The sequence below is a fragment of the Lithobates pipiens genome, unplaced genomic scaffold (assembly GCF_037356315.1).
Source record: "Lithobates pipiens isolate NorthernLeopardFrog02 unplaced genomic scaffold, aLitPip1_a1.2 Scaffold_16, whole genome shotgun sequence".
Classification (NCBI taxonomy): domain Eukaryota; kingdom Metazoa; phylum Chordata; class Amphibia; order Anura; family Ranidae; genus Lithobates; species Lithobates pipiens.
The window spans coordinates 113,106,537-113,133,474 of record NW_027507748.1 but is presented as its reverse complement, the minus strand read 5'-3'; the positions used below and the strand labels follow the sequence as shown (position 1 = coordinate 113,133,474).

Below are 26,938 nucleotides of genomic sequence, written 5' to 3'. Positions count from 1 at the left end.
GGTCTCCCACAGTACACAGGACATGGAAATGCATTTATTTCAGTAACTATAAACTTCTAAATACCCTTTCTTATTAGCAGTATATAGCAGTCTTGTGATTTCTATCAGTGTCCGGCCGAGCACTGGTTATAGCTTGTAGGAGAAGTTTTAATTCGCTTCTGACTGTCCTATGAGGCTACAGGACCCCCGACCCTCTGTCTGGACAGTGCTGATTGGCCTTGTGCTGAACACATGCACTCCCCCCCCCCCAGAACTCCCTAGAAATACACACCAAATTGAGCATCTGCAGAGTGCCCCCAAGGCTCTGTTCTATTCGGAGATGGATTGGGGACTGTGGAAGAAGATGATAGGATCCAACAGCCTTTTTACACAATGCAGAGGATTAACCCCTTAGCTTCTACAGAAACCAACATGCTTTACTGACTGATTTTTACTGTTTTAGACCCCTTTCACACTGGGGCATTTTTCAGGCACTTTAGCGAGGGAAATAGCCTCTGCTAAGTGCCTGAAAACCGCCTCCCATTCATTCCAGTGTGACTTTTCACACCGGGGAGGTGTGCTTGTGGGACAGGAAGCAGCATCTTTGGGGTGGGTTGGGAGCGCTGTATACATCGCTTCCAAAATGGCCCTGCCCATTGGAATGAATGGGCAGCGCTTTCTTAAAAGCGTTTTGAAAGCACCGCAAAACGGGAGGTTTTAACCCCTTCTTTTGGGTTAAAGGCGCCCGCTAGTGGCTGAAAAGCGCCACTTAAGCAGTGCTAAAACAAGTGGCGCTTTAGTGCTAATGTGGTCCCAGTGTGAAAGGGGTCTTACTGTTGTGGGTCTAGTAACACTTAAAAGAAAAAAAAAATCAAAGAAAACAATACTGTTTTCTTTATAAATCCTATGCTGTATCTCAGTGCTGTTGATCTTCCACAGCTTCTTTGCAGCCCCTTCCTCTTTCTATTCCCTCCAGTAATGGCTGTGTGGCGTTTCTCAGGGCAGGTTTTCTCGTGGTGACTCGCTGATCGTGTCTGCATGGTGTCCGTAGCAGAGCCTACGTTGCAGAGTGACAACGCAGGAGCACAATTAGAAGACAAGGAAAGCGTGTTGTCATCCTTTAACAGGAAGTGTCTGAACAAGGATCTTCACTGCAGGATCACCACCAAGCATCATTTTAATGAAAGCTGCAGACTTCTAAGTATTACCAATACATTTTGTAACAACGTGAACATATGGGAAGTTTTAATTATTGGGTTTACACCTGCTTTACTTTTGCTCATAACTGAAAGAACCTCGGATGTAGTGTCAGTGTGTGAGCCCATCTCTGATTAGACTGCCCTTCAATGTCCCTGGGAACTGGGAAGCCTGGACTGACACATGATGACTACATAATCCTGTTACTTCCCTTTTATCCAATCAGAGAAAACGCATGCGCACTATGAGCTTAGTGAGCCTCGGAACCTATTTGCTCTCGCCTTGTTTGTAGCCGGAGCGGAATAGGTGTAGCACTCGGTCTCGGGGATGTTGGCGTTGGTTTTGGTTGCGTTGCTCTCCGTGTTGTGGTGTGTGTGCAGCCGCTGGAGAGATGTGCTGTCCGGGCGGCCGGTGGGGGCTCTGCAGGGTGTGCGGGCTCCTCTCCTGCTCATCGCTCACCCGGACGATGAGTGTATGTTCTTTTCCCCGACCATCCTCGGTCTGCTGCAGGAAAAGCGCCCCCTGTCTGTGCTGTGCTGCTCCACAGGTATGGACACAGGAGCCGGGCACCAGCAGCTTGTCCCGGAGGTGTCACCCCTTCATCGTTGTCCTCCAGTCATAGAATTCTCCTTCTCTATAGACAAGCCTGTAGTTGTTGGTTGTAGATCAGGAGGGTAGTGGGGGAGGGTACACTGGGTTACACCTGTGTGCATCCATGTTTACATTTACCAAAACCATATACTACGAGGTCACTCCTAAACACTTTCAATTTGAATGCAATCAGGAATGCCCTTGCACTACATAGGTGAAGGTAAATCTAAAGAAAATTGTATGATATATGGCCATCTTAACCACTTCAGCCCCTGAAGATTTGGCTGCCATTTTTTGCAATTCGGCACTGCGTCACTTTAACTGACAAGTGCGACGCTGCAGCCAAACAACATTGACATCCTTTTTTTCCCACAAGTAGAGCTTTTGGTGGTATTTGATCACCTATGCAGTGTTTATTTTTTGCGCTATAAACAACAAAAGGCTGACAATTTAGAAAAAAAAAACACAATATTTTGTACTTTTTGCTATAATATATATGCCCCCCCCTTTTTTTTTTTTCTCAGTTTAGGCTGATATGTATTCTACATATTTTTGGTAAAAAAAAAAAAAAAAAAAATAGCAATAAGAGTATATTGATTGGTTTGCACAAAAATTATAGCGTCTATAAACTGAGAAAGATTTATGGCATTTATATGGTGTTTTTATATATATATATTTTTTTTTTTACTGGTGGGCTGCGATTTTTAGTGGTATTGCGACGAACAGGTCGGATATCTTTTGACACATTTTTGGGACCATTGGCATTTATACAGCGATCAGTGCTATAAACATGCATTGATTACTGTAAAAAATTCACTGGCAAGGAAGGGGTTAATAGGGGGCAATCAAAGGTTTAGCTGTGAGAATCGGCACCCTCACAGTGCAGCGTGCGTGCACCTGCGATACCGTATAGCTATGGCGATTTGCGGGATTGTGCTGACCTACCGCAGTATAATGATGGCGGATGGTTGGCAAGCGGTTAAGTGATCCCCTGTATGGCTTTCTGTACAGTAGCTGAAAACCAGCTTAGTCTTCTCTCAGGCTGGATTCTCACCTATGCATTTTTAGTGCTTGTTGCATTTTACAGATTTGCACTACAGTCCATTTAACATGGTTTCCTATGGAACACGTTCTGTAGTGCAAATCTGAAAAAAGCATTAAAAATGCATAGTTGTGACTCCAGCCTCACTCCCAGTGCTTTCAGCTGCTGTACAGAGAGCTGGAGGGTCCCTTTTAATTCCCCTCCCCTGCCGCACCGATAACCCCCTCCTGTCCACTGTCTGATTTCCCCAACTGATGCCCTCCTCACAACGCTGCTGGCTTCCCTTCCCTTCTGCCAGCTGCTGCAGACACACAGAGCGTGGAAGGGGGCAGCAAATGTCATTTACCAGCCCCCCTTCCTGTTCTGAATGAATACAGTGAGCAATTGGCACTGATCACTCACTGTGTTCATTCATAAGCAAAGCATAGTAAACTTTGTTTAGTATGCTTAAGTTTCTCAAATAAGGGCACCTCTGTCTCCTGTTCATCTCCAGTGCAGCTGCAGAGAAAGGGACTGGGGAATGCGTTTTTTCTTGTCTCAAAAGTGTGACTTAAGTTTAGACTCCCAATAAATCAAAAAAAAAATGTAAAAATATATCAAAAATAATATAAAAAATAATTTAAAAAAATAGTAACACCAGCCACTGCTCCCTCCTTCCAAATTGTGAAGAAAATTTAACAAATTGCAACATATAATAAAAAAAAAAGTAAAATTGTAAAAAAATTATAAAAAAAAAAAAACATGTAGGGCTTACGCAGGTTCTCTGGCCCATACAGTGTGAATGAGCAGTTTGGAGTCCAAACCAGGAACACACTGACCAAGGAATTCATCAATGGAAAGAGTTAATATGAAAGACGCCACACTCCCTGCAGCTCAGTGATCTATGGGAAGCTGATAGGTGTGAAAACATAAGGGAATAAGGGTGCACAGGCTCAGGGTGCAAATAACATCTGTTTATTGTAGTATAAAAGAGATAAAATCAATACACAAACAAGCATGGGTGAATCATAAGCGTCAAACAATTCCTCCAATGAAGAACCCCCAAAGGGTCACATCCGAGCGCCGGGGTAGATGATGGATGGGCTGGCTTCACAGACACTGGCTCCTCCAGCAGCTGCCAAAATGCTGCGAGTGAGCCGCTCAAGGGCTCTGAGAATGGGCCGGTCAGGAGAGAACTGTGAGCGCCTCCAACACTTGGCCCAGGGAGAGCTCAGATGGAACAATCTGATAGGACGCTATGTGGTTGCTAGAACAATGCGTTTCAGAGGGTGTGCCCTTCTTCCTTAGGTCCCAGATGTGACCCTGTTCAGGGTTCTTCATTGGAGGAATCGTTTGACACTAATGATTCACCCATGCTTGTGAGCGTATTGATTTCTATCTCTTTTATACAACAATAAACAGATGTTATTTGCACCATGAGCCTGTGCGCTCATATTCCCTTATGTTTTCGCTGCATCCCTATAGCTTAACCACTTCCAGGCAATTTTTTACGATATGGCACTGTGTTACTTTAACTGACAATTGCGCGGTTGTGCGACGCTGTACCCAAATAAAATGTATGTCCCTTTTTTCCACAAATAAAGCTTTCTTTTGGTGGTACTTGATCACCTCTGCAGTTTTTTGCGCTATATACAAAGTGACAATTTTGAAAAAAACAATATATTTTATTTTCTGCTATAAAACATTCCCAATAGAAAAAAGTGTAAAAAAAAATCTAATTTCTTCATCAGTTTAGGCCCATATGTATTCTGCTACATATTTTTGATAAAAATAAAAAAAATAAGTGTATAGTATATTGATTGTTTCACGCAGTTATAGCTTCTACAAACTATGGTAAATTTTTTATTTTATTTTTTTCAAATTATGGCGGTGATCAGCGACTTTTAGCAGGACTGCTATATTGCGGTGAACAAATCGGACAATAACTGACAGTTTGACACTTTTTAGTGACTCTAATACAGTGATCAGTGCTAAAAAAATATGCACTGTCACTATACTAATGATACTGGCTGGGAAGGGGTTAATATCTAGCATGCAGGACTTTTTAAAACGCAGCAGAGTGAAGTGAACCAATGGAATTTAAAGGGAATGCGTTTTCATATGCTCTCGTCTCGCTGGAGAGGTGCCTTTTAGCACAACACAAGAGCACCAGTGTGAACAGGGTTTAAAGTAGGGGTCGGCCGATATTCCCTTTTTTTTTTTTTGAAGTATCAGTCACAAAACTTACTGATATTTTGCCTGCAGGCATCCACCCCCCAGTACCATTCTTTAGAGTGGACGGTCAGCTTTTTAGTAATCACTACCGATGCGACTCAGCAGCCACTTGGCTGCTATTACATGCAGCAGGTGGGGACCTCCAGCCTCCTTCCACTGCTGACCCAGGCTCACCCGAGCCACCAGCTGGCAAGTCTGCCAGCTGGCCGAAGACCCAAACAAAGCTGATGCTTTGTTCGGGTCTCTGATCTAGTAACCCGGAAGCGATGTCATGACATTGCTTCCGGATTACTGGCATCTTAAAGAGGAAGTAAACCCTGATGGGTTTTACTTCCTCTTCATTTCCCTGTGAAGGTAAAGTATAATGGGCTACTATGCATCGTATAGTAGCCCATTATGCGTCACATACCTGAAACCGAAGCCTGCAATGTCACCGCTGTCCCCACTAGCGAGCGTCCATCTTCACCCCTCTTCCTTCTGGGGTCACAAACTCACGTTCTGTGACTGGCTGGAGTCACGTGACGTCACTCCTGCGCATGTACGCTGGAGCCATCAGTCACGGCATGACCCCCTTTAGTAACGGCACAATCTACCCTTTATAAATTGCGCAAGCATTGTAGACATCAGTGCATGGCTTTATTGTAAATATCTACTAAACCATGGAGTTTTAGGAGATATTTCCAGCACCTAGAGGTAAGCCTTAATATAGGATTACCTGTAGGTAAAAGTGGTTGTACAGGGTGTACAACTACTTTAATGGTGCCAGTTTAAAAAAAAAAAGAAAGTACCGGTATTCAAAAAGCAGATCTTGAAGTTTTGAATACTTTCAAGTGCAAAGGAGGTGTTTGGGGTCTTATAGACCCCAGATCTCTCCATAAAGAGTACCTGTCACTGCCTATTACTGGCATAAGGGATGGTTACATTCTTGTTACAGCAATAAAAGTGATAACATGTTTTTTTAAAAGGACAATGTTAAAATAAAAATGTTAAATCTACAAAATATCAGCCTGAAAGGCAACCGAAAATTTGGTATCCTTATTGTCCCTGAAAAAAATGATATCTGTCGATCCCTAGTTTAAAGTGGTTGTAAACCCTGACATATACCCAGTGAAGTGACTGCTCTCAGGTAATACACAAAGATGAAACAAACTAAATTTTTCCTAGAATATCTATGATAACACAAAAACTTTTCTTTCACTCATGGTTAGTGTTTGGCTGAAGCCATTTATTATCAATCAACTGTGTTTACTCGTTTTAAATCATAATGACAGCAGAAACTACCCAAATGACCCTGATCAAAAGTTTACATATCCCAGTTCTTAATACTATGTTTTGCACCCTTTAACATCAATGACAGCTTGAAGTCTTTTGTGGTATTTGTGGATGAGTCTCTTTATCTTATCAGATGGTAAAAATGCCCATTCCTCTTGGCAAAAAGCCTCCAGTTCCTGTAAATTCCTGGGTTGTCTTGCATGAACTGCACGTTTGAGATCTCCCCAGAGTGGCTCAAGGATATTGAGGTCAGAAGACTGAGATGGCCACTCCAGAACCTTCACTTTATTCTGCTGTATCCAATGACCGGTTGACTTGGCCTTGTGTTTTGGATCATTGTCATTTTGGAATGTCCAAGTACATCCCACGCGCAGCTTCCTGGCTGATGAATGCAAATGTTCCTCCTGTATTTTTTGATATCATACTGCATTCATCTTGCCAACAATTTTTACCAAATTTCCTGTGCCTTTTGTAGCTCACGCATTCCTAAAACATCAGCGTTCCACCTCCATGTTTCACAGTAGGAATGGTGTACCTTTCATCGTAGGCCTTTTTGACCTCTCCAAATGTAGCCTTTATGGTTGTGGCCAAAAAGCTCAATTTTGGTCTCATCACTCCAAATGACTTTGTGCCAGAAGGTTTGAGGCTTGTCTCTGTGCTGTTTGGCATATTTTAAGCAGGTTACTTTGTGGCGACTCAACCATGCAGCACATCTTTCTTCAAGTGCCTCCTTATTGTGCATCTTCATTTTCCACTTCTTGATTAGAGTTTGAATACTGATTGTCATTCTCAATTCCTTGGATATCTTTTTATATCCCTTTGCTGTTTTATACAGTTCAACTACCTTTTCCCGCAGATCCTTTGTCAATTCTTTTGCTTTCCCCATGACTCAGGATCCAGAAATGTCAGTGCAGCACTGGATGAAAGGTGCAAGGGTCTGTCAGGAGTCCAGAAACTCATTGACCTTTTACACACACACACACACACACACACACACACACACACACACACACACACACACATCACAGGTGAGGGCAGTTACCTTTAATAGCCATTCAAATCCCTTTGTGTCAACTTGTGTGCGTGTTATCAGGCCAAAATCACCAGGGTATGTAAACTTTTGATCATGGTCATTTGACTAATTTCTGTTGTTCATTATGATTTAAAATGTGTAAACACAGTTGATTGATAATAAATGGCTTAACCAAACACTAACCATGAGTAAGAAAAGTTTTTGCGCTATCATTCATGTTGTCTGAAAAATGGCCAAGAAATCATGAATTCTGCCAGGATATTAAACTTATGAGCACAACTGTAAGTTGTATCTGTTTATCTGTAGCCCTCTCTTCTCTACATACTATACATACATTTTTCAGAAGTGATTCATGCAGATTGCAGAGGAACGAAGCAGCAGACAGAAATGTCACTTAGTGCTCTTAATTGAGACAAGCACCTACTATAGAGGTATCTTCTAGATTGTAAGCTCTAAGGAGCAGGGCCCTCTGATCCCTCCTGTATTGATTTGTATTGTAAGTGTACTGTCTGCCCTCATATTGTAAAGCGCTGCGCAAACTGTTGGCACTATATAAATCCTGAATAATAATAATAATATGCTTTATTCATATTTCCTGTCTGAGGTTTACAACCACTTTAAGGGCAGGGCTTTGAAGTGCTGCTCAGATGCATGCTTCTGAACACTAAATTTTGCCTTTTGGGTTCATTCAGATGGGTGGCCGCCTGTGAGAATCTGTGACACATGCTGGCGGAGAATCTAGCTGCGTGTGTGAACAGCCGTGGCCAAATCTGTACCCAGTACAGATCTATTGCCGCTGTTGTTTGCATGTACCGCGTATCCAAGTTTTTACACTCAGTCGGGGCTTCTGTCTCTGGACACAGACAGTTTGGGGGGGATTTACTAAAACTGGTGCAACTGTGCATAGTACCCAATCAGCTTCTAAATTTTTTTTTTTTTTTTTTGTCAAAGCTTAATTGAACAAACTGAAGTTAGAAGCTGATTGTTACTATGAACAGTTTTGTGTCCAGGGCTGGCGGTTCTGGCTGCGTAGCTAAATTGTTTAATGCAGCTGAATCTCAACACTGCAGTCTAGCCTCCCAACGGAATGAACCTTTAACCTCTTTTGAGGTTATTCAATAGGGCTTGCTGTGTCTGAAAAATAGACTAGAAAGCCAGGTCAAACGTAGCCTCAGGGATGTCATCCACACAACACCACTGAAGTGGGAATCTGCTGACCTGTGTTTGATGTGCGTTTCTGATCCACGCCAAACATTGTCACACAAGGCATGTCAAGTCTGGAGCCAAAAAGATGAGAAATATTTTGATTTTTTGTGACACAACTAGAAACACTATCGGAGTAGGTGAGCTGGCACCCTAGTCTCTTAGTAGTTTGGTAAAATGTAAAGATCTGAACGACTCAATTCCTCCAATAAAAACACCCAAACTGTGCAGAGACAGCAGCAATGGAATTCATGGCCTCAGCCTAGAACTTTCTATTATGCATGGGAATCTGTTACTGAGTGTCAGCACTATGATGTACAGTGCCCATGTACTGTCACTTGTAGCCCTCCTTCATTAAAGCCCAGTAAACACGGGCCGAATGTCAGCAGGTTCAATTGAAACCGGTCAACATTCTGGTCCAACAGATGCTGGTGCTCTCAGCCATTGGCCGGTGGGGGGGGGGGGGGGGGGCGTGGGTATCCCATTGTTAGAACACAATGGTACATCAGAGGAGTTCGCTGTACTAACATCGGATTGGTAGTACATCAGCTCCAACCTGAGCTGTCAGTTTTTTTTTTCCGTTAAACCTATGGGGTTGAATGAAAAAACGAATGGCGTGTACTAAGCTTAAGACAACGACCATTTAACTTTGCAGAAAATTAGCCTTGATCATATCATGGATTACATGGTGTTTCATAGAGCCAAAAAAGCATCTGCGTTGTAAGCATGACAAGACTTCAGAGCCCGCAGTCATTAATGAGATCACATCATTGTACTTTTTAATTTCCTGATGTGGCACATATTTGACATCATCTTTTCTGCTGTTCTGTTGAACAGATAATTATTTCAAGGTTTAGGACATAAAACAATGTTTAAGTTACAAATCTTGTCTGTTTTTTTTCCATAGATGTAGAACAGTTAAAGAGTTCATTTTAGATTGCTTCTTTATATAATATATAATATATATATATATATATATAAATTCTCTTTTTTTTTCAGATGCTGTAGCTTACCAGGTAAAAAGTAATTTATGCTCCATACACACAGCTGTACAGGGGGCCGTACATCATGCAGAGCCATTATAATTTCTGTCCCAGGACCCACTGTCACTGTGTTAAGCCACCCGCTGAGATGAATTAGAAGATGCGTCTGTGCAGGGTTATGTGTCGGGGTAGCATGTGCACAGAAGTATGCGCCACAGAGCAGCACACAGCCCCTGTACAGCCTTGTGCATGAAGCCTAATTCCTCATAGATGTGGATGGAGATGTTTGCTTCGACTACAGTATATTGTTTAGTTCTAGCTTTTCAGAATAGCAATGGCTTTCCCACCATGGATGAGCCAGGAATACAAAAGAAACCACTTGACCTCTGACCAGGACATTTTTAACTGGCAATTGCTCGGTCGTGCCACTCTGTACCCAAATTAAATTTATATAATTTTTTTTTTTTACACAAGTAGATCTTTCTTTTGGTGGTATTTAACCACCATTGGATTTTTATTTTTTGTTAAATTAGTAGTCCACTACATTTATTTGGTGAAAACCCCTCCAAATCAGTGTATATTATTTAGTCTGTGTAAAAGTTACAGTCTAAAAACTATGGAATATATTTCTTTCAAAATGTATTAATCCTGATGTACTCATGGCCTTAATTCTTGAAGCCCTAAAATGCCAGGACACTGAAAATACCCCCTAAATTACCCTTTTTTATACAGTAGACAGTTCAAGGTATTCAGTAAGAGACATGGCAAGTTTTTTGTTGTAATTTTTTTCACACATTTTTTTTTTTTTGAAAATGAAGAAATTAAATAAACTTTCTTTTTTTCATATTTTTATTTTAACTTTCACCAGTGCAGTACAGTGTCTTGATATGACTGGTGTGGTGGTGATCAGGGATACTGACTGGTGACAGTATGTAAAATAAATATATTTTTAATTTTAAATTACATTTTTAACCTTTTTTTTTTTTTTTTGCTATTTTAACATTTTATTTTATTTTTATACAATTTTGTTTACATACTATTATCAGAGTATTTCACTGTCACCATAGTGATGCTATACTACTGTAGGGGGCGATGATCAGGAATTTCTTTACATTTCTTTTACACCTTTATTGCTTTATAAGTTAGGCTTCTTGCACATGATACTTCTGTTTGAGCTTCTACTTTTTCAGACTTTTTTTTTTTTTTTTAGGTATGTATTTGTTTACGGGCATTTTCGCATGCAAAATTATTCTTGTGTTCTCTTTCTGCACAATATGGAAAAGAGCATTTGCGTGCATTAGGCGTAAATTACTGACCACTTTTTAATTTTTTTACTTAGAAATGCACGGCGCTTGCTTACTCGCCTGTGTGCATCGACACATTGCAATTATTGGCTTGTGTTTTAGCTAAGTAAAAAAAAAAAAAAAAAAGCTGTAGTCTGCAAGAGGCCTTATAAGCAATAGTTTGGCTTTCATTCATGACAGCTTGCTTACTATTGTGATGCTGTGATTGGCTACAGCTAAACACATGTTACAGGTTGCCAGGTACCTTGTGATAGCTGTGGGTCAATCACAGCATCACAATAGTAAGCAAGCTGTCTGTCATGAATGGAAGCCATTCATGACAGTTTTGCTTACATGTTATCATGTGATTGCTATGATTGGTCATAGCAATCGCAGGATACCTCTGCCGCTCACAGCAGCTGGGTACCGAGCACTATGATCTGCTGTGTCGACTGACCACGGTGGTCACGGGATTTCACCACTGAGCATGTGATGATTGCTTAGCCTGGCTTTGCTGCCCGCTAGCAGTAAATGTACCGTTAGCAGGTGGCAAGTGGTTAAAGCGGAGGTCCACCCTAAAGTGGACCTTCCGCTCATCGGAACCCCCCCCCATCCGGCGCCACAATTGGCACCTTTCAGGGGGGAGGGGGGTGCAGGTACCTGTACAGTACAGGTATCTGCACCCACTTCCGGGATAGCTCTCTGCGGAAAGGGGCGTATATTACGCCCCTTTCCGCAAGTGCCCGCCCCTTTCCGCAAGTGCCCCGCTGCCTGCTGGGAAAACACACAGATCCCAGAGGCAGCGGGTCCATCCTTATTGCGCAGCGCGACTCGCGCATGCGCAGTAGGGAACCGGGAAATGAAGCCGAAAGGCTCCACTTCCTGATTCCCATACCCAAGATGGCGGCGGCAGCACCCGAGAGACGATCGAGAGATCAGCTTCGGGTGCCGACATCGCGGGCGCGCTGGACAGGTAAGTGTCACTATTTTAAAAGTCAGCAGCTGCAGTATTTGTAGCTGCTGGCTTTGTAAAAAAAATAAAAAACGCGGAGTCCCGGCGAACTCCCTCTTTAAATAAGCTTATTTGGTAATATAAAGAGCTATATACCCATCATAAATCACTTTCCTGAATAAACACGAGTGGTCACCTTTTTTCTGGAGAACTTTTTTCTCTTTAGTTTTTAAAAAGGTCCATTGATTATAATTAAAAACCAGTTTCATAAGTGATGCAGAAGATTTATTTGAAGCTAGTACTGCTATAATAAGAAACATGGGAAGTAAGCTAAGATATTTATTATTCTCAGGAAATTACTACAATCAAGGGGAGGTTCGTAAGAAAGAATTATTTCAGAGCTGTGCTGCTTTAGGAATTCCAGCTTCCAATGTTACAGTAATTGACCACAGGTAACTACCACTCTTGCCACTATATCTGCGATTCATGTAAAATACACTCTGGATAGCCTGCACAGAATGCATTTGAAGAAACAACATTGTCATCAGCAGGGATGAGCTCAGGCGTGTTCTCGTGCTCCACGTGCAGAGCCCGCCAGGAAGTCTGCTCAGCTCTGCGCTAATCACAGGCAGTGAGACATTGCCCAATCTCTGCAGCCACGCATCGGGGCAATCTCTCACTGCCTGTGATTAGTGCAGCGCTGCGCCGACTTCCTGGTGGGCTCTGCACGTGGAGCATGCTCATCCTTAGTCATCAGGAGTCTTTGAAATGACCATGTCACTAGGGGGTTATGACGAGAGTGTAGGCAGCCTGGAAAAGGATATACTTAATAATTAATTTACTGTCCATGTTTTAAAACTTTGTTGCATTGCTGATCTATCATTGGTCGCTGTAGTTATCTGACGCTTCTGGGTGCGTCAAATACCTGTTTCTCAGTGACTCCTATGGCACTACAAGTGTTTTAATGCATGAGGAGAGGAAAGTATACAGCATTTCCTTTTACAGCATGCCTTTGTGCAGATTTCATAGATGAGATATTATGCATTTACAATGATTTCCTAGTGTCTCTCACAAAATATTGTATTTGGATAACTGCATGTGTTTAACACAAGTAACAATGATATTTTGTATATTAATTGCTTTTTTAACCTTGCATGCCTTTACTAACGTTTACATGCAGACTAAGCCTTGTACACACGGTCGGACATTCTGACAACCAAATCCGTCGGATTTTCTCCGAAACTGTTACATACACACAGTCGGACAAAGTTGTCAGAAAATCCGATCGTACTTAACGTGATGACGTTATTTCGTTAGGATGGGACTACGTTCAGGCTAGTAGCCAATAGCTTTGGTTTAGGAATTTGATCTGAGCATGTGTGGCACTTTGTTCGATCAGAATTCTCTACACATGATCAGACAAAGTCCGATCGGATCATGTTGTGGGAAAATTTTATAGCCCAGCTGGAAAACTTGGTCCGTCGGATACTCCGACGGAAACAGTCCGATGGAGCCCACACACTGTCGGATTATCCGACAACACGGTCCTATCAGACATTGTCCATTGGAATGTCCCACCGTGTGTACAAGGGCTTAGCTGTCCAGTAAGAGTGACAGTGGCATAGATTGGAATAAGGCATAAAACAGCCAGGTCACGTTTTTATTTTTATCATTTAATTGAAAGTATAACTTAGACCCCTTTCACACTCTGTCATTTTGCAGGCGCTAATGCGCTAAAAATAGTGCCTGCAAACCGACCTGAAACAGCCACTGCTGTGTCTCCAGTGTGAAAGCCCAGAGGGCTGGCAGGATGGTAAAAAAAAGTCCTGCTAGCAGCATCTTTGGAGTGGTGTATACACCACTCCTTCACCTCTCCTGCCCATTGAAATCAGTGGGGCAGCGTGGGTATACCGCCGGCGAAGCACTGCTGCAGCAGCGCTTTGCAGTGGTTTTAACCCTTTCTCGGGCACTAGCAGGGGGGTAAAACCACCCCGCTAGCAGCCGAATACCGCAGCTAAAATGACGGTAAATCAGCGCTAAAAAGAGCGCAGTTCTACCGCAATGCCGCTCTCCCGCCCAGTGTGAAAGGGGCATAAAGTCAAAATGTTTTATTTTTTTACTTTTTGGATAGCGTGGAGAGGGCTTAGAACACCTGTCTGTATTTATTGCTGTCTGTACCCCCTTTAAAGAGATTCATCCTCTCTATTTGTCCTGTTTACCATTATTATTGAAAGTAAAAGAAAACTCAAAATTTTGGGTTGTCCCCAGAAAAGAAATAGAGGGGAAATCTTCCAATGAGGAAACTCCTCATAAGGAATTCCTTTAATTTGCAGGGATTTCCTCTCACTTGCTCTTTGGCTATACAACAGGAAGTGAAGATAAATCTTCGCCATGGGAGACAGATGGAGGAAAAAAAAACCTTCCCTTGCTCTATCTGCTTTCTCAGTGCTGCTTCCCTGAAATTCTGGTCTTCTCAGTTAACAGAGCAGAGGAATCTTACCCTTCTAGGCTATGGGGCTGTGTGTTTTTATTGATACACATGGTATAGGGAGACAGGACTCTAGTCCCTGCATGCAAGCATGGCTCTATAGGACACTGCAAGTGAAAAGAACCACTCTGAAACAGAAAACTTGTGGAAGCAATACGTGGGGCACCAGCTTTAACTGGAATATATATATATATATGCAAATCCCAGTGCTGTCTCCTTAAATCATGCAATTCACAAATCAATGATACACAATTAATCGCCCTCACACCTGCATATCACCACTGCGCTCATGTAATAAAAACAATAAGTGAATTCACAAATCAACAATTGTTTAACTGGTTGCTGACCGCCGGCCGTCAAATGACGGCCAGGCGGCGCAGCTATCGTGGCGGGAGGCCGTCATATGACGGCCTCCCGTTTAAACAGGGATGCGCGCGATCGTGCGCGCGCATCCCTGTTTCTTCGGTGGCGGCGTGTCACGGAGACACCGCTCGCCACCGAAGGGGGTGAACAGCCATTCGTTATGGCTGTTTACCACGTGATCGGCCGTGATGAAGTCACGGCCGATCACAGATGGTCACACCCCCTACGTGCACGGCGCATGCGCGCGATCGCGAGCGCGCTGCGCGTGCACGTCGGTGGCGGCGTGTTCCCCGGGAACACTGCTCGTCACCGACACTGGTAAACAGCCATTGGCTGGCTGTTTACCCACGTGATCGGCTGTGATCCTTTCACAGCCGATCACTAAAATGTAAACAAACCGCGGTAACGGGATGTTACCGGGTTCTCCTCCTCACACACCGATCGTGTGTGAGGAGGAGATTGCGGTAACATCTCGTTACCGCATACAGTGTACACCAAACATACTGATTGCCCCCCCCCCCCCAATAAAGAGGACCTGTCACCACCCCTCATAGTACCTGTCAATCACAGTCCATCAGAGTACCTGTCACAGTCCATCAGAGTATTTGAGTACCTGTCCCAGCCCATCAGAGTACCCGAGTACCTGTCCCAGCCCATCAGAGTACCCGAGTACCTGTCCCAGCCCATCAGAATACCCGAGTACCTGTCCCAGCCCATCAGAGTACCCGAGTACCTGTCACAGCCCATCAGAGTACCTGTCCCAGCCCATCAGAGTACCCGAGTACCTGTCCCAGCCCATCAGAGTACCCGAGAACCTGTCCCAGCCCATCAGAGTACCCGAGTACCTGTCCCAGCCCATCAGAGTACCCGAGTACCTGTCCCAGCCCATCTGAGTACCCGAGTACCTGTCCCAGCCCATCTGAGTACCCGAGTACCTGTCCCGGCCCATCAGAGTACCCGAGTACCTGTCACAGTTCATCTGAGTACCCGAGTACCTGTCCCGGCCCATCAGAGTACCCGAGTACCTGTCCCGGCCCATCAGAGTACCCGAGTACCTGTCCCGGCCCATCAGAGTACCCGAGTACCTGTCTCGGCACATCAGAGTACCCGAGTACCTGTCTCGGCACATCAGAGTACCCGAGTACCTGTCACGGCCCATCAGGGTACCCGAGTACCTGTCACGGCCCATCAGGGTACCCGAGTACCTGTCACGGCCCATCAGGGTACCCGAGTACCTGTCACGGCCCATCAGGGTACCCGAGTACCTGTCACGGCCCATCAGGGTACCCGAGTACCTGTCACGGCCCATCAGGGTACCCGAGTACCTGTCACGGCCCATCAGGGTACCCGAGTACCTGTCACAGTCCATTAGAGTACCGAGTACCTGTCACAGTCCATTAGAGTACCGAGTACCTGTCACAGTCCATTAGAGTACCGAGTACCTGTCACAGCCCATCTGAGTACCCGAGTACCTGTCACAGTTCATCTGAGTACCTGTCACCGCCCTTCAGAGTACCCAAATACCAGTCACCAAACCATCAGAGTACCTGTCACCAGGCCATCAGAGTACCTGAGTACTTGTCACCAGGCCATCAGAGTACCCGAGTACCTGTCACCAGGCCATCAGAGTACCCGAGTACCTGTCACCAGGCCATCAGAGTACCCGAGTACCTGTCACCAGGCCATCAGAGTACCCGAGTACCTGTCACCAGGCCATCAGAGTACCCGAGTACCTGTCACCAGGCCATCAGAGTACCCGAGTACCTGTCACCAGGCCATCAGAGTACTTGAGTACCTGTCACCAGGCCATCAGAGTACCCGAGTACCTGTCACCAGGCAATCAGAGTACCCGAGTACCTGTTCCAGTCCATCTGAGTACCCGAGTACCTGTCACAGTCCACCTGAGTACCCGAGTACCTATCTCCAGCCCATCGGAGTACCCGAGTACCTATTTGCAGCCCATGTCTCATAGAATATACGTTGGGGTGTTTACTTTCCAAAATGGGGTCATTTTGTGGGTAATTTCACTGTCCTGGTGGTCCAGGACCTTCAAAAGTGTGATGGGTAGGAATGAAATAAGATGTGTCATTTATGCTCCTAGAACGCCTGAACGTACTACTTCAATGTTTGGCCCATCTATGTGGCCAGGCTGTGTAAAAGTCCTACACATGTGGTATCGCCATACTCGGGAGGAGTAGCAGAATGTATTTTGGGATGTAATTTTTGCTATATACATTCTATGTGTTAGAAATATCTTATAAATTGACAATTTTGTGTAAAAAAAAAATGCGTTTTAATTTTTTTCCACATATTCCAAAAACTTCTGGAAAAAAATGAACCGTTCAAAAGACTCATTATGCCTCACAGATTATACGTTGGGGTGTCTGCTTTCCAAAATGGGGTAATTTTATGGGAAATTCCATTGTCCTGGTACTCCAGGGCCTTCAAAAGTGTAATAGGTGGTTGAGAAATGAGATGCGTAATTTTTGCTCATAGAACGTCTGAAGGTACTACATCAATGTTAGTGCTCTGTATGTGGCCAGGCTGTGTAAAAGTCTCACACACGTGGTATCGCCGTACTCGGGAAGAGTAGCAGAATGTATTTTGGGGTGTAATTTTTGCTATATACATGCTATGTGTTAGAAATATCTTATAAATTGACAATTTTGTGTAAAAAAAATGCGTTTTAATTTTTTTCCACATATTCCAAAAACTTCTGGAAAAAAATTAACCATTCAAAAGACTCATTATGCCTCACAGATTATACGTTGGGGTGTCTGCTTTCCAAAATGGGGTGATTTTATGGGAAATTCCATTGTCCTGGTACTCCAGGGACTTCAAAAGTGTAATAGGTGGTTGAGAAATGAGATGCGTCATTTTTGCTCGTAGAACGTCTGAAGGTACTACATCGATGTTGGTGCTCTGTATGTGGCCAGGCTGTGTAAAAGTCTCACACATGTGGTATCGCCGTACTCGGGAAGAGTAGCAGAATGTATTTTGGGGGGTAATTTGTTGTATACATATGCTGTGTGTGAGAAATAACCTGATAATATGACAATTTAGTAAAAAAAAATAAAAAAAAATAAAAAATCTTCATTTTGCAAAGAATTGTGGGAAAAAATGACAACTTAAAAAAACTCACCATGCTACTTACTTAATACCTTAGGATGTCTACTTTGTAAAAAGGGGTCATTTGGGGGGTATTTGTACTTTCCTGACTAGTTAGAGTCTCAAGAAATGAGATACACCTGATGTACTGAAGGCCTGATCAGAATTGATGAATTTTCAGTGATTGGCACCATAGTTTGTAGACTCTATAACTTTCACAAAGACCAAATAATATACACTAATGTGGGTTATTTTTACCAAAGATATGTAGCAGTATAAATTTTGGCCAAAATTTATGAAGAAAAATTACTAATTAGCAAAAATTTATGACAGAAACGAAGAAAAAGGCATTTTTTTCACAAAATTTACGTTTTATTTTATTTATAGCACAAAAAATAAAAAACCCACTAGTGATTAAATACCACTAAAAGAAAGCTCTATTTGTGTGGAAAAAAGGACGCAAGTTTCATATGGATACTGTGTTGGATGACTGAGTAATTGTCATTCAAAGTGTGAGAGCGCTGAAAGCTGAAAATTGGTCTGGTCAGGAAGGGGGTGTAACTGCACTGTACTGAGGTGGTTAAATTATATACATAAATTATATTCTATTAGGTCCAAGGGTGAAGCAATAATAAACTTCCCTTGATAAAGTGAAAAAAGTGCTTGTTGTTTCTCCAACTCCACTTCTCTCAGTAAGGTGGCAGGTTGATAAGATGTCACAAAACGAGGATGAAGAAATCTCCATAGTGTAATTCCATTTTATTAGTAGAAAGGTTAAAACTTGCTGTATCAATTTTACACTCACTCTCTGGTTAAAACAGCATGTAATGCCGGTTTGGAACCAGCACCACAGCTTGCGTTCCAAAAGCCGGACGTGAGGTCAGCGGAAGTTCACGCCTAATGCATTTTGCTCTCCCACTGGGCTTCCTCAGAGGGATCCTATGGAGATTTCTTCATCCTCTTTTCATGACTAACATCTTATAAACCTGCCACCTTTCTGAGAGAAGTGGAGGAGTTGGAGAAACAACATTGAGGATTCATCTTTATTGACAGGTGCATTTAAATTGATAAATTGGTGAATGAGAGCACAAGAGAGGAGCATGGCACTTTACTGCACACAGAATTGAAGCACTGTTTGCACTTTGGAGAAAGCACTTTATCAAGAGAACTTTAGTATTGTTTCACCTTTGGACTTAATGGGATTTCATATATGATTTATACGATTGTTGATTTGTGAATTGAATGATTTAAGGGGACGGTGCTGGGATTTTCACCTAGATAATTTAAAGGGGAATTATACCTTAATTCCGGCAGCAGCCCATTCCCTAGTTAAAGGCACCTTTTGGATATTGCTATAGCGGGGGTACTTCAATTTTAGATTAACTGGAAAATAGGCAAGGATTAAAAGATAAAGAAGTTGTATTCTCGGTGATTACCTCAGCTGCTGACAGTTCTTAGTAAACTGGGATCACTTTAAAGTAAACTTTTCAGCTTCCAAAGCATGTAAATAATGCAGCTGCAGGGTTTAGTGAGGTCTTGTGGTAAAAGCTCATATGTAGATACTTGACTGTCTATAGCCTGCTCTCGGGTTTACTTAAAAGTTGAAACTCAGAATACTAAGATTCCAACTGTCCTGGATTTGCCGGGATATTCCTTAACCCGTTTTCTGTCCTGAAGATGACAGCATGCACCCTATTTGATTTACTCAAAAATGGTAGAATTAAGGACATTGTGGCCACGGGTGGGTGGTTCCAGGAAGACTATGGGCGAGATTGCTCAGGAAGTGGGAGTCATCTAGGTGGGACCACCCAGGAAGTGGGTATGATGTGGATGAGACAGTCCAGAAGTAGAGGAGGGCATAATATGTGTGGCCTGTGAGCAGGGGTGAGAGTGCCCTAGGGACTGGGACGATGACATGTATGCACAATGCCTGTTAGGCTACATTTACAATCTGAATACGCCATATCACTGCAGTGCAAAACTGCCTTGTTTTATATTTTTTCTGCCTCGGTTGCCTATCTCTTTCTGCTGCTCAGGCACGTTTCTGCTCACATTCCTGGCAACGGTCCAATGCCTTATAGGCACTCATACTGCCAGGTTGATATCCTGCTTTGCTTTTTTAGATCCTGAAATTTTTCAGCTGGCCCTCCTGAACCCAGTCTAAGCATAGATTCACATTGCTGTGGGTCAGAAATCTGAACGCACGCGATTTCAACTCGGCAATGCAGTCCGAATTCAGGGGCGAGTATGGACAGTGCGGGTTCCTGCACAGATATCTATTCAAATTGCCCCCTGAAGTCGCCAAAAGTAGTACAGGAACTACTTTTGGGAATCGGTGCAAGGTCACAACAATTCGGATGGTGCCATTTCCGGCAATAGCCGCTGGTATGGCATGCAATTTGACATGTCAAATCGCTCCAATGTGCACCTGGTCTAAAAGCTGCACATGAAATCATAATAAGCTAATATAAGGACAAAATCAGGTTCTAAGCAGGTCTGAATTCTTCTGGATGTGAAGTTACAATAACATGATACCAGCATAAAGCCAGGTTCTGACACTTAAACCTGCAGTATTTTAAATACATGTAATGCCTGTACTGTTGATTACGCTATTATTATCTTACAGTCGACCCCCTGAGGTTGCAACTCACATGAGACCGTGTTGTTCGGTGACATACTCTAGACTGTGCTCCATGCATGCCATCCCTCCCCCTCCCCTACCCCTCTATCTCTTTTCCTTTCCCCTCCTTCTTTTCTACATTTTCTACTGGGAACCAAGCACACTTTCCCCAACTTGACCGAAAACATAAAGGTTTTCATTAGGGCTATCAAAAGCATTGCTGAGAGCAATTTATTTAAACACGTGATTAGAGGTCGACCGATATATCGGCTGGCCGATATATCGGCCGATATTTGCTGTTTTTTAATTAATCGGCATCGGCCGATTGTGTTGATAAAAAGCCAACTACAGCCAGACTTTGAAATGACTTCTGTAATAGAAGTCAGTGTAAGTTGCCTGAGTTGTCATAGAAACGACTTTCCTCCTCTCTGGGCAGTCTGCCAAGAAAAGAGCAAAATGATACAATGTTTACACTTGAATGAATGAAGTCATCTCTGTGTGTAGAAGTTCTCAGTTTAACCATTTAAAGACTAAATCTTTTCTGACACTTGTTGCTTACAAGTAAAAATCCTGTATTTTCTGCCAGAAAATCACTTAGACCCCCCAAAAATTATATATATATTTTTTAGCAGAGATCCTAGGGAATAAAATAGCGGTTGTTGCAATATTTTATGTCACACGGCATTTGCACGGAGGTCTTTCAAATGCATTTTTTTGGGAAAAAAATACACTATTTAAAAAAAAAAAAAAAAGTTTAAAAACAGTAAAATTAGCCCATTTTTTTTTCGTCCAAAAGTTTTGACTACCTGTTTTTATTTAATATATATATGTTTTTTTTTGTTTTGTTTTTTATCTAAATCATACATACAAGTAAACTGATTGGAGGTTTGTTTTGTTTAATAAATGTTTAAATGTAAGAAATTTTCTGTATCACTTATGAAGGCTGCTTTCACACTGGAGCGGGCAGGCGTTGATGGTAAAACGCTGCAAGTTTTAGCGGCTCTTTACCATCATTTTAGCGGTGCTATTTGGCTGCTAGTGGGGCACATAAAACCCAGCTAGCGGCCAAGGAAGAGGTTAAATGCGCCTGTGAAGCACCGCTGCCAAATCGCATTGCATGCGCTTCGGCAGTGGTGCCCATTCATATCAATGGGCAGGAGTGGTGGAGGAGCGGTATACACCACTCCAAACGTGCTGCTTGCAGGACTTTTTTTTAAGATCCTGCCAGCGCATCACCTCAGTGTCAAAGCACTCTGTCTTTCACACAGACTGCAGAGGAGCCATTTTGCAGGCACTTTACAGGTGCTATTTTTAGCCCAAAAGCGCCTGAAAAACGCCCCAGTGGGAAAGATGTGTTAGATTTTATGAGATCAAGGCGGATAAAAAAAAAATCGGCCTAACACATCGGCCCAAAAAAAATCGGCATCATATATCGGCCATCGGCCGCCATGATCTCTAAATATCGGCATCGGCCAGAGAAAAACCCATATCGGTCGACCTCTACACGTGATGTAAGGAGTATGCAACTGGTTTGATAATTCACTTTTGGGTCTAGGAATGTTCCTTCCAGTCTTTAATGCCCTAGACTCTACCTACTGAATCTTTATTATCAGGTCATGTTCAGCTTCATGCTTTTATGTCATTTGTATTCCCTGATTTTCTGTTTATCTTTTTCCTTCAATAAACATTTATTAAACATGTAATGCCTGTAAATATGTAACTGGGATAACTTTTATTTTATTTTTTTGCCAAGAATTTTGTTTCAACCCTTTTGTAATTAGATGCCATTGACTAGATGTCCAAACCAAATTTAAAGTGTTTCTAAACCCACAACAGTAAAATCAGTCTGTATATGCAGTAAAGCATGCTAATTATACTCACTGTGGAACCTAAGGGGTTAATACTCTGCATTGTGTAAAAAAGGCTGTTTGATCCTGTATGCAAAGATTCCCCCCTCCTTCCACTGCCAGCTGATAATATCCTGATAACACAGAGCCCTATGGAGTCAGGCTGCACATGCTCAGTTTAGTGTGTATTGCTTAGAGAGGTTTTTAGCAGTTTATATTACCTAAAATAATTGCATTTCCATATTTTGTGTACTGTGGGAGACCAGATATAGTAAATACAGGGTCCTGGGTTTAGTAACACTTTAAAGTGATGCTGAAGGATCGTTTTATTTTTTTAATGTTTTTTTAAATAACATGTAGCCCAGATCCTCCTCTTCTCAGATCCCTTGACTGCACTTCTGGACCCTCCCCTTACCTAGTTCCCATACACAAGCAGCTTGGAACAGAAAGCAAGGGGCTAAAGAAGAAATCCCAAGTAAATATTAAGTATCATTATTCAGAAAAAATAAATCATTTTTAGCATGATTCCCCTTTAAGGGGGCGTGGCAGGGGGTGTCTCCTATGCCTACATATGTTTGCTAATAGGTGTCACTCGTTCCCATCTCAAAATGTTTTGAGGTATGCAGGGAGTGTAGACTGAGACCCCCACCCTGCACAGTCTCATTTGGAAATGACATGCATGTGGTGGCGGTGGGGACGGGGTCATCTCCTGACTGTTTGGTGTTCGCAGAGACTGTCAGAAGTGACTCATGCAGATAGTTTTAAAGCATTTTTTTTTTTAATGTGAACTTTAATTTACAGGGCTCATGCACACAGAAATTAAAAAATCAAAACAAGAAAACACTGCATTCCTATCTGTAAATCTTATCGTTTTTGTTTTATGAGTCTGAACGCAGCTATGTTTTATTGTATGGGCCCATGCACACAGCTCACTTTACACCATTCGAGTTACACTGTGTAAGGATCTGTACAATCAGATATGGAATAATCTGCATCTGTGGTCAGTAATTTACACACGTAAAGGAAAAAAAGTACTTAAGCGCAAGAAATTAATAGGAAAAAATATTCAACCCAAAGATAAATTAAATAGAAATAAAAATCAGAAAAACAGCTGCAAGCACTCAGAACAGGCCAGCCAACCAAAAATAAGTGTATCACAGTAAATAGTGCTGCGCTATCTTCCAAAGACAAAGGCAAAAGTGCTAAATAAGTGCTAAATGTACACACATAAGTTTGAGCTAGGGGTTGGAAAACGAATATTTACAGATCTGTAGGTTTATGTGTCTAAACTCTTGGTTAAAAGGAAGCACTCACTGACCATCAGAAGCCAGCAAGATTTGCGTAAATATCAGTAAATTAATTACAGCCATGTACCCTTGTAGTAACAATTTCACCAGTTGTTAGCAGGGAAAGTATAATAGCTATCTTTGGAAATATATTGGTCTGTAATTTAGTTGGACCAATTTTCTATCCAGGTGCTAAACTAGGAAACATAAAAGCTATCGTTTTAAAATGACAGAGTTATTACTGTGATAGAAAATCATCATTGTTGCTGTCAGGGCTTCTTTTGTACTTGACCTTTTTAGAAAAGCATTGATTTCCAGCAGATTATCCACAGAGGGTGCTGGCTGCTGTTTCAGCATTGTTACCAGTCTGTTGAGCAATAGACACAGAGCTGTTTATCTAACATTGAAGTGCGGAATAGAATAGACCTCCGGAAACCAGCTACGTTTTTGTGTTCATTGATATTTTGTTTTTTCATGTTTGTTGCATGATGATCTTCCTATTTCAGAAAATGGTACCCATATCAATGAGCTGCCCAAATTTAGTTTTAAAGCAGCAGCAAACGCAGTCAAAGTGTAACAAATCTGTGCTTTTGATTCAATCTTGTTTTATTAAGGTTTTTTTTAATAGGCAATGCAGATACTGAGTACACATCAACAAAGTTTTATAGATATTTAGAATCCCATGATGAGAGACCAATGGCCCTAGTGATTTAACACTACCATTTTGGGTTATCTAGGAGAGAGACAACCCAACCAGTTTGGTTCAGATGTCACAAAACTGTTATTTTTGTTGGCAATTAAAAAACAAACAAAAAAGCGTATTTTTTAACACTTTGGTGTTGATTTGCTAAAGGCAAATAGATTGTGCACTTTGCAAGGTGCAGTTGCTCCAGAACTTAGTAAATTAGGTAAATCTTCCCTTTGCAAAGAATACCCAATCACATGCAAGGAGGAAAAAAAACTGAATTTTTGCTTGCACATGATTGGATGATGGAAGTCAGCTGAGATTCTGCTCATTTACTAAGCTGTGGTGCAACTGCACTTTGCAAAGTGCACAGTCTATTTGCATTTAGTAAATAAATCCCTTTATCTGCCTAGCTTTTTGGGTTTCATCTATATCTACATGTACTATTTACACTATAATTTTGTGTGTAGTATATTCCTCATTGTTTTACTAGTCAGGTACACAGTTTCATAGTTGGCTATGTTGAAAAAAAAGATACATGTCCATTAATATCAAGAAAGAGATTACAATAAGTAGGATTTTTAAGGTAGGGATTGACATTCAAAACCTGTATTGACTAAAAAAAAAATATTCTTGGGGTCCTGTCGGAGCCTTTCAAAATTGCAAACGGGACAAGGCAGGGCTGCCCACTCCTCTTCGCCCTGTCACTGGAACCTTTCTTAAATACCATACGTCTGAATCCAGACATTACTGGAATAAACGTCGGGGACACCCAACAAAGTGTTTTGACATACGCGGATGACCTGTTGTTCTCCCTTACAAACCCCTTGATGTCGCTCCTTAACCACTTAACAATCGGCCCATAGCCGAATGACGGTTACAGGGGAGTTGCTTAACTCTGGGAGGGCGTACAGTGACGTCCTCCCAGGATCCCGCTCTCATGCACCCCCTGGGGCGTGCACACGAGAACATCACGGTCAAGTTATCACATGTAAACAAACCGGTGTGATATCTGGTTCCTCCCTCCCCTCTCTGTCCAGTGTGAGCGGAAGGGGCCCGTATGTAAGTCCCACTTATTCAGATCTCTCCTGCCCCTCGACAACTTTAGTCAACCTCTTACAACTCTAGAGGATTACTGCTTGGAACAGTGAGTGCCAACCATCGGGATGTGGCTTCAGAAAGTTAAGGAAATAAACTGGAAGACCTGGTACTCTCGACGTGCCACCAACAAGAACGCTACTCCAAAACCTGGTCGCTATGGAACATGTTCGTCTTCTCTGATGAGGGTCGAACTCTCTTTAACAGCGACTCTGTTGACTAAACTTACCCTATTATGATTCTGAATATCTTTTGGTACTGCAGAGATACCAAATTTCACAATCCGAACAATGTATGCGTGGACCGCGACTTCACATTTTATCTCTCTCCTTACCCCCCACTTGTCTTTTCCTTCTTCTTTTCTGTACCTTTCACTAGGCTTTTCTTCTCCTGCTTGTTTCCTTCCCTTCTCTTATATTCCAACATCTTTTTCGTTCTTCCAAGAGTCGTGTTTCCACGGCTCTGTTATCCTTTTTTCTTTTTATAAAAAATTGGCAAAATTATTTGGGCTGGCTCCATGGTCCCACCTTGCCTAAACCATTTACTTCTTGGCTATGATATACTCTGTTCAGTTTTGTGGTTATCTCTACGTTTAGCCAAGATTATTAATGGTATCATGAGCAATTAATGGACATAATGTCCTTGTAGGTTCTTTTGACATGACTATATGCAGTGTTGTATTATATGCCAAAGTGTTCATACAACGTTGTGTGTCCTCGGACCATGCCCTTTGACTAAATAAAAGATTTGAAAAAAAAATCTGTGTCAAAAAACAGTATAAGGCTGATATAAGTACTACAGTATATAACCAATAACAACAAACAGTACTGGAGCACCACACAAATGTCATAATTATTTTTAACATCCAATCTTGGTAATTGTGGGGTTAAACTTGACACATTTTGCACCTCTACTCTTTTGCCGAAAATAATGTGTTATTTACAATATTGAGCAGTAGCATACTTATAATGTATCGCTAGTAAAGTATTATCAAAAATAATGTGCACGTGCATCATATACCACCACACATAGGATGAACCAGCTGTCTATCAGCCTGTAATATAAACAATGCAGACATTGTCTCGACATCTGGGAAGGCAGCCAATGGCCTCAGGAGGAACAGTGAGACCAACGAGGACATAGGGGGTACCATAATTCATCAGTTAAATGATCTATGCAATTTAAAATTTCCAATACCTGAAATAGGAATCCCTTTGCCTATATATTGAATTTAACGTAAAGGTCATGAGCTATAAAAATCATGACAAATCAACAGGTCTAACTCCAGGAGTAAATATTACCTAATATAGGATCTCTAGTATTACCTAACGTAGGATGTCTCTAATAGAGTGGTAATGTATTTTTCACAAACTTACATATTTATCATTCGCTGGGGCCAGATGTAAAGAAAAAAGTCCTACCTTAGGCAGGCCATAGAGGGTTCGAAACTTGGCCGGTTCAGCAGGGACCAGCCGAGCTTTAAACCATGTATGGGCAGGCTGAATGTTCCCAAGTTGATCGATCAACTTGGGTATAGCCAACTTGTGGGATTTTACATGTGATTATTGCAATTGGTTATTCCCTGGAGCACGGATCTGGCATGCACTTTGATTGCTGTGTCCTTAGGACACAGCTGATCACAGATAACGGTAAGAGCCGGTTCACACAGGGGCGACTCGTCAGGCGACTTAGAG

General features: G+C 42.3%; 1 protein-coding gene across 1 annotated transcript in view; it reads left to right on the top strand.

Moving 5' to 3' along the window:
- The first annotated feature begins 1,463 nt into the window (after nucleotides 1-1,463).
- The window catches only part of PIGL (phosphatidylinositol glycan anchor biosynthesis class L), a 257,687-nt gene continuing 232,212 nt past the window's right edge, over nucleotides 1,464-26,938 (top strand). The window contains exons 1-2 of the mRNA XM_077480284.1: nucleotides 1,464-1,723; nucleotides 12,102-12,201. Of these exons, the coding sequence (XP_077336410.1) occupies nucleotides 1,504-1,723; nucleotides 12,102-12,201 (320 nt within the window). The 5' untranslated portion in view covers nucleotides 1,464-1,503. The remainder of the gene's footprint in view (nucleotides 1,724-12,101; nucleotides 12,202-26,938) is intronic.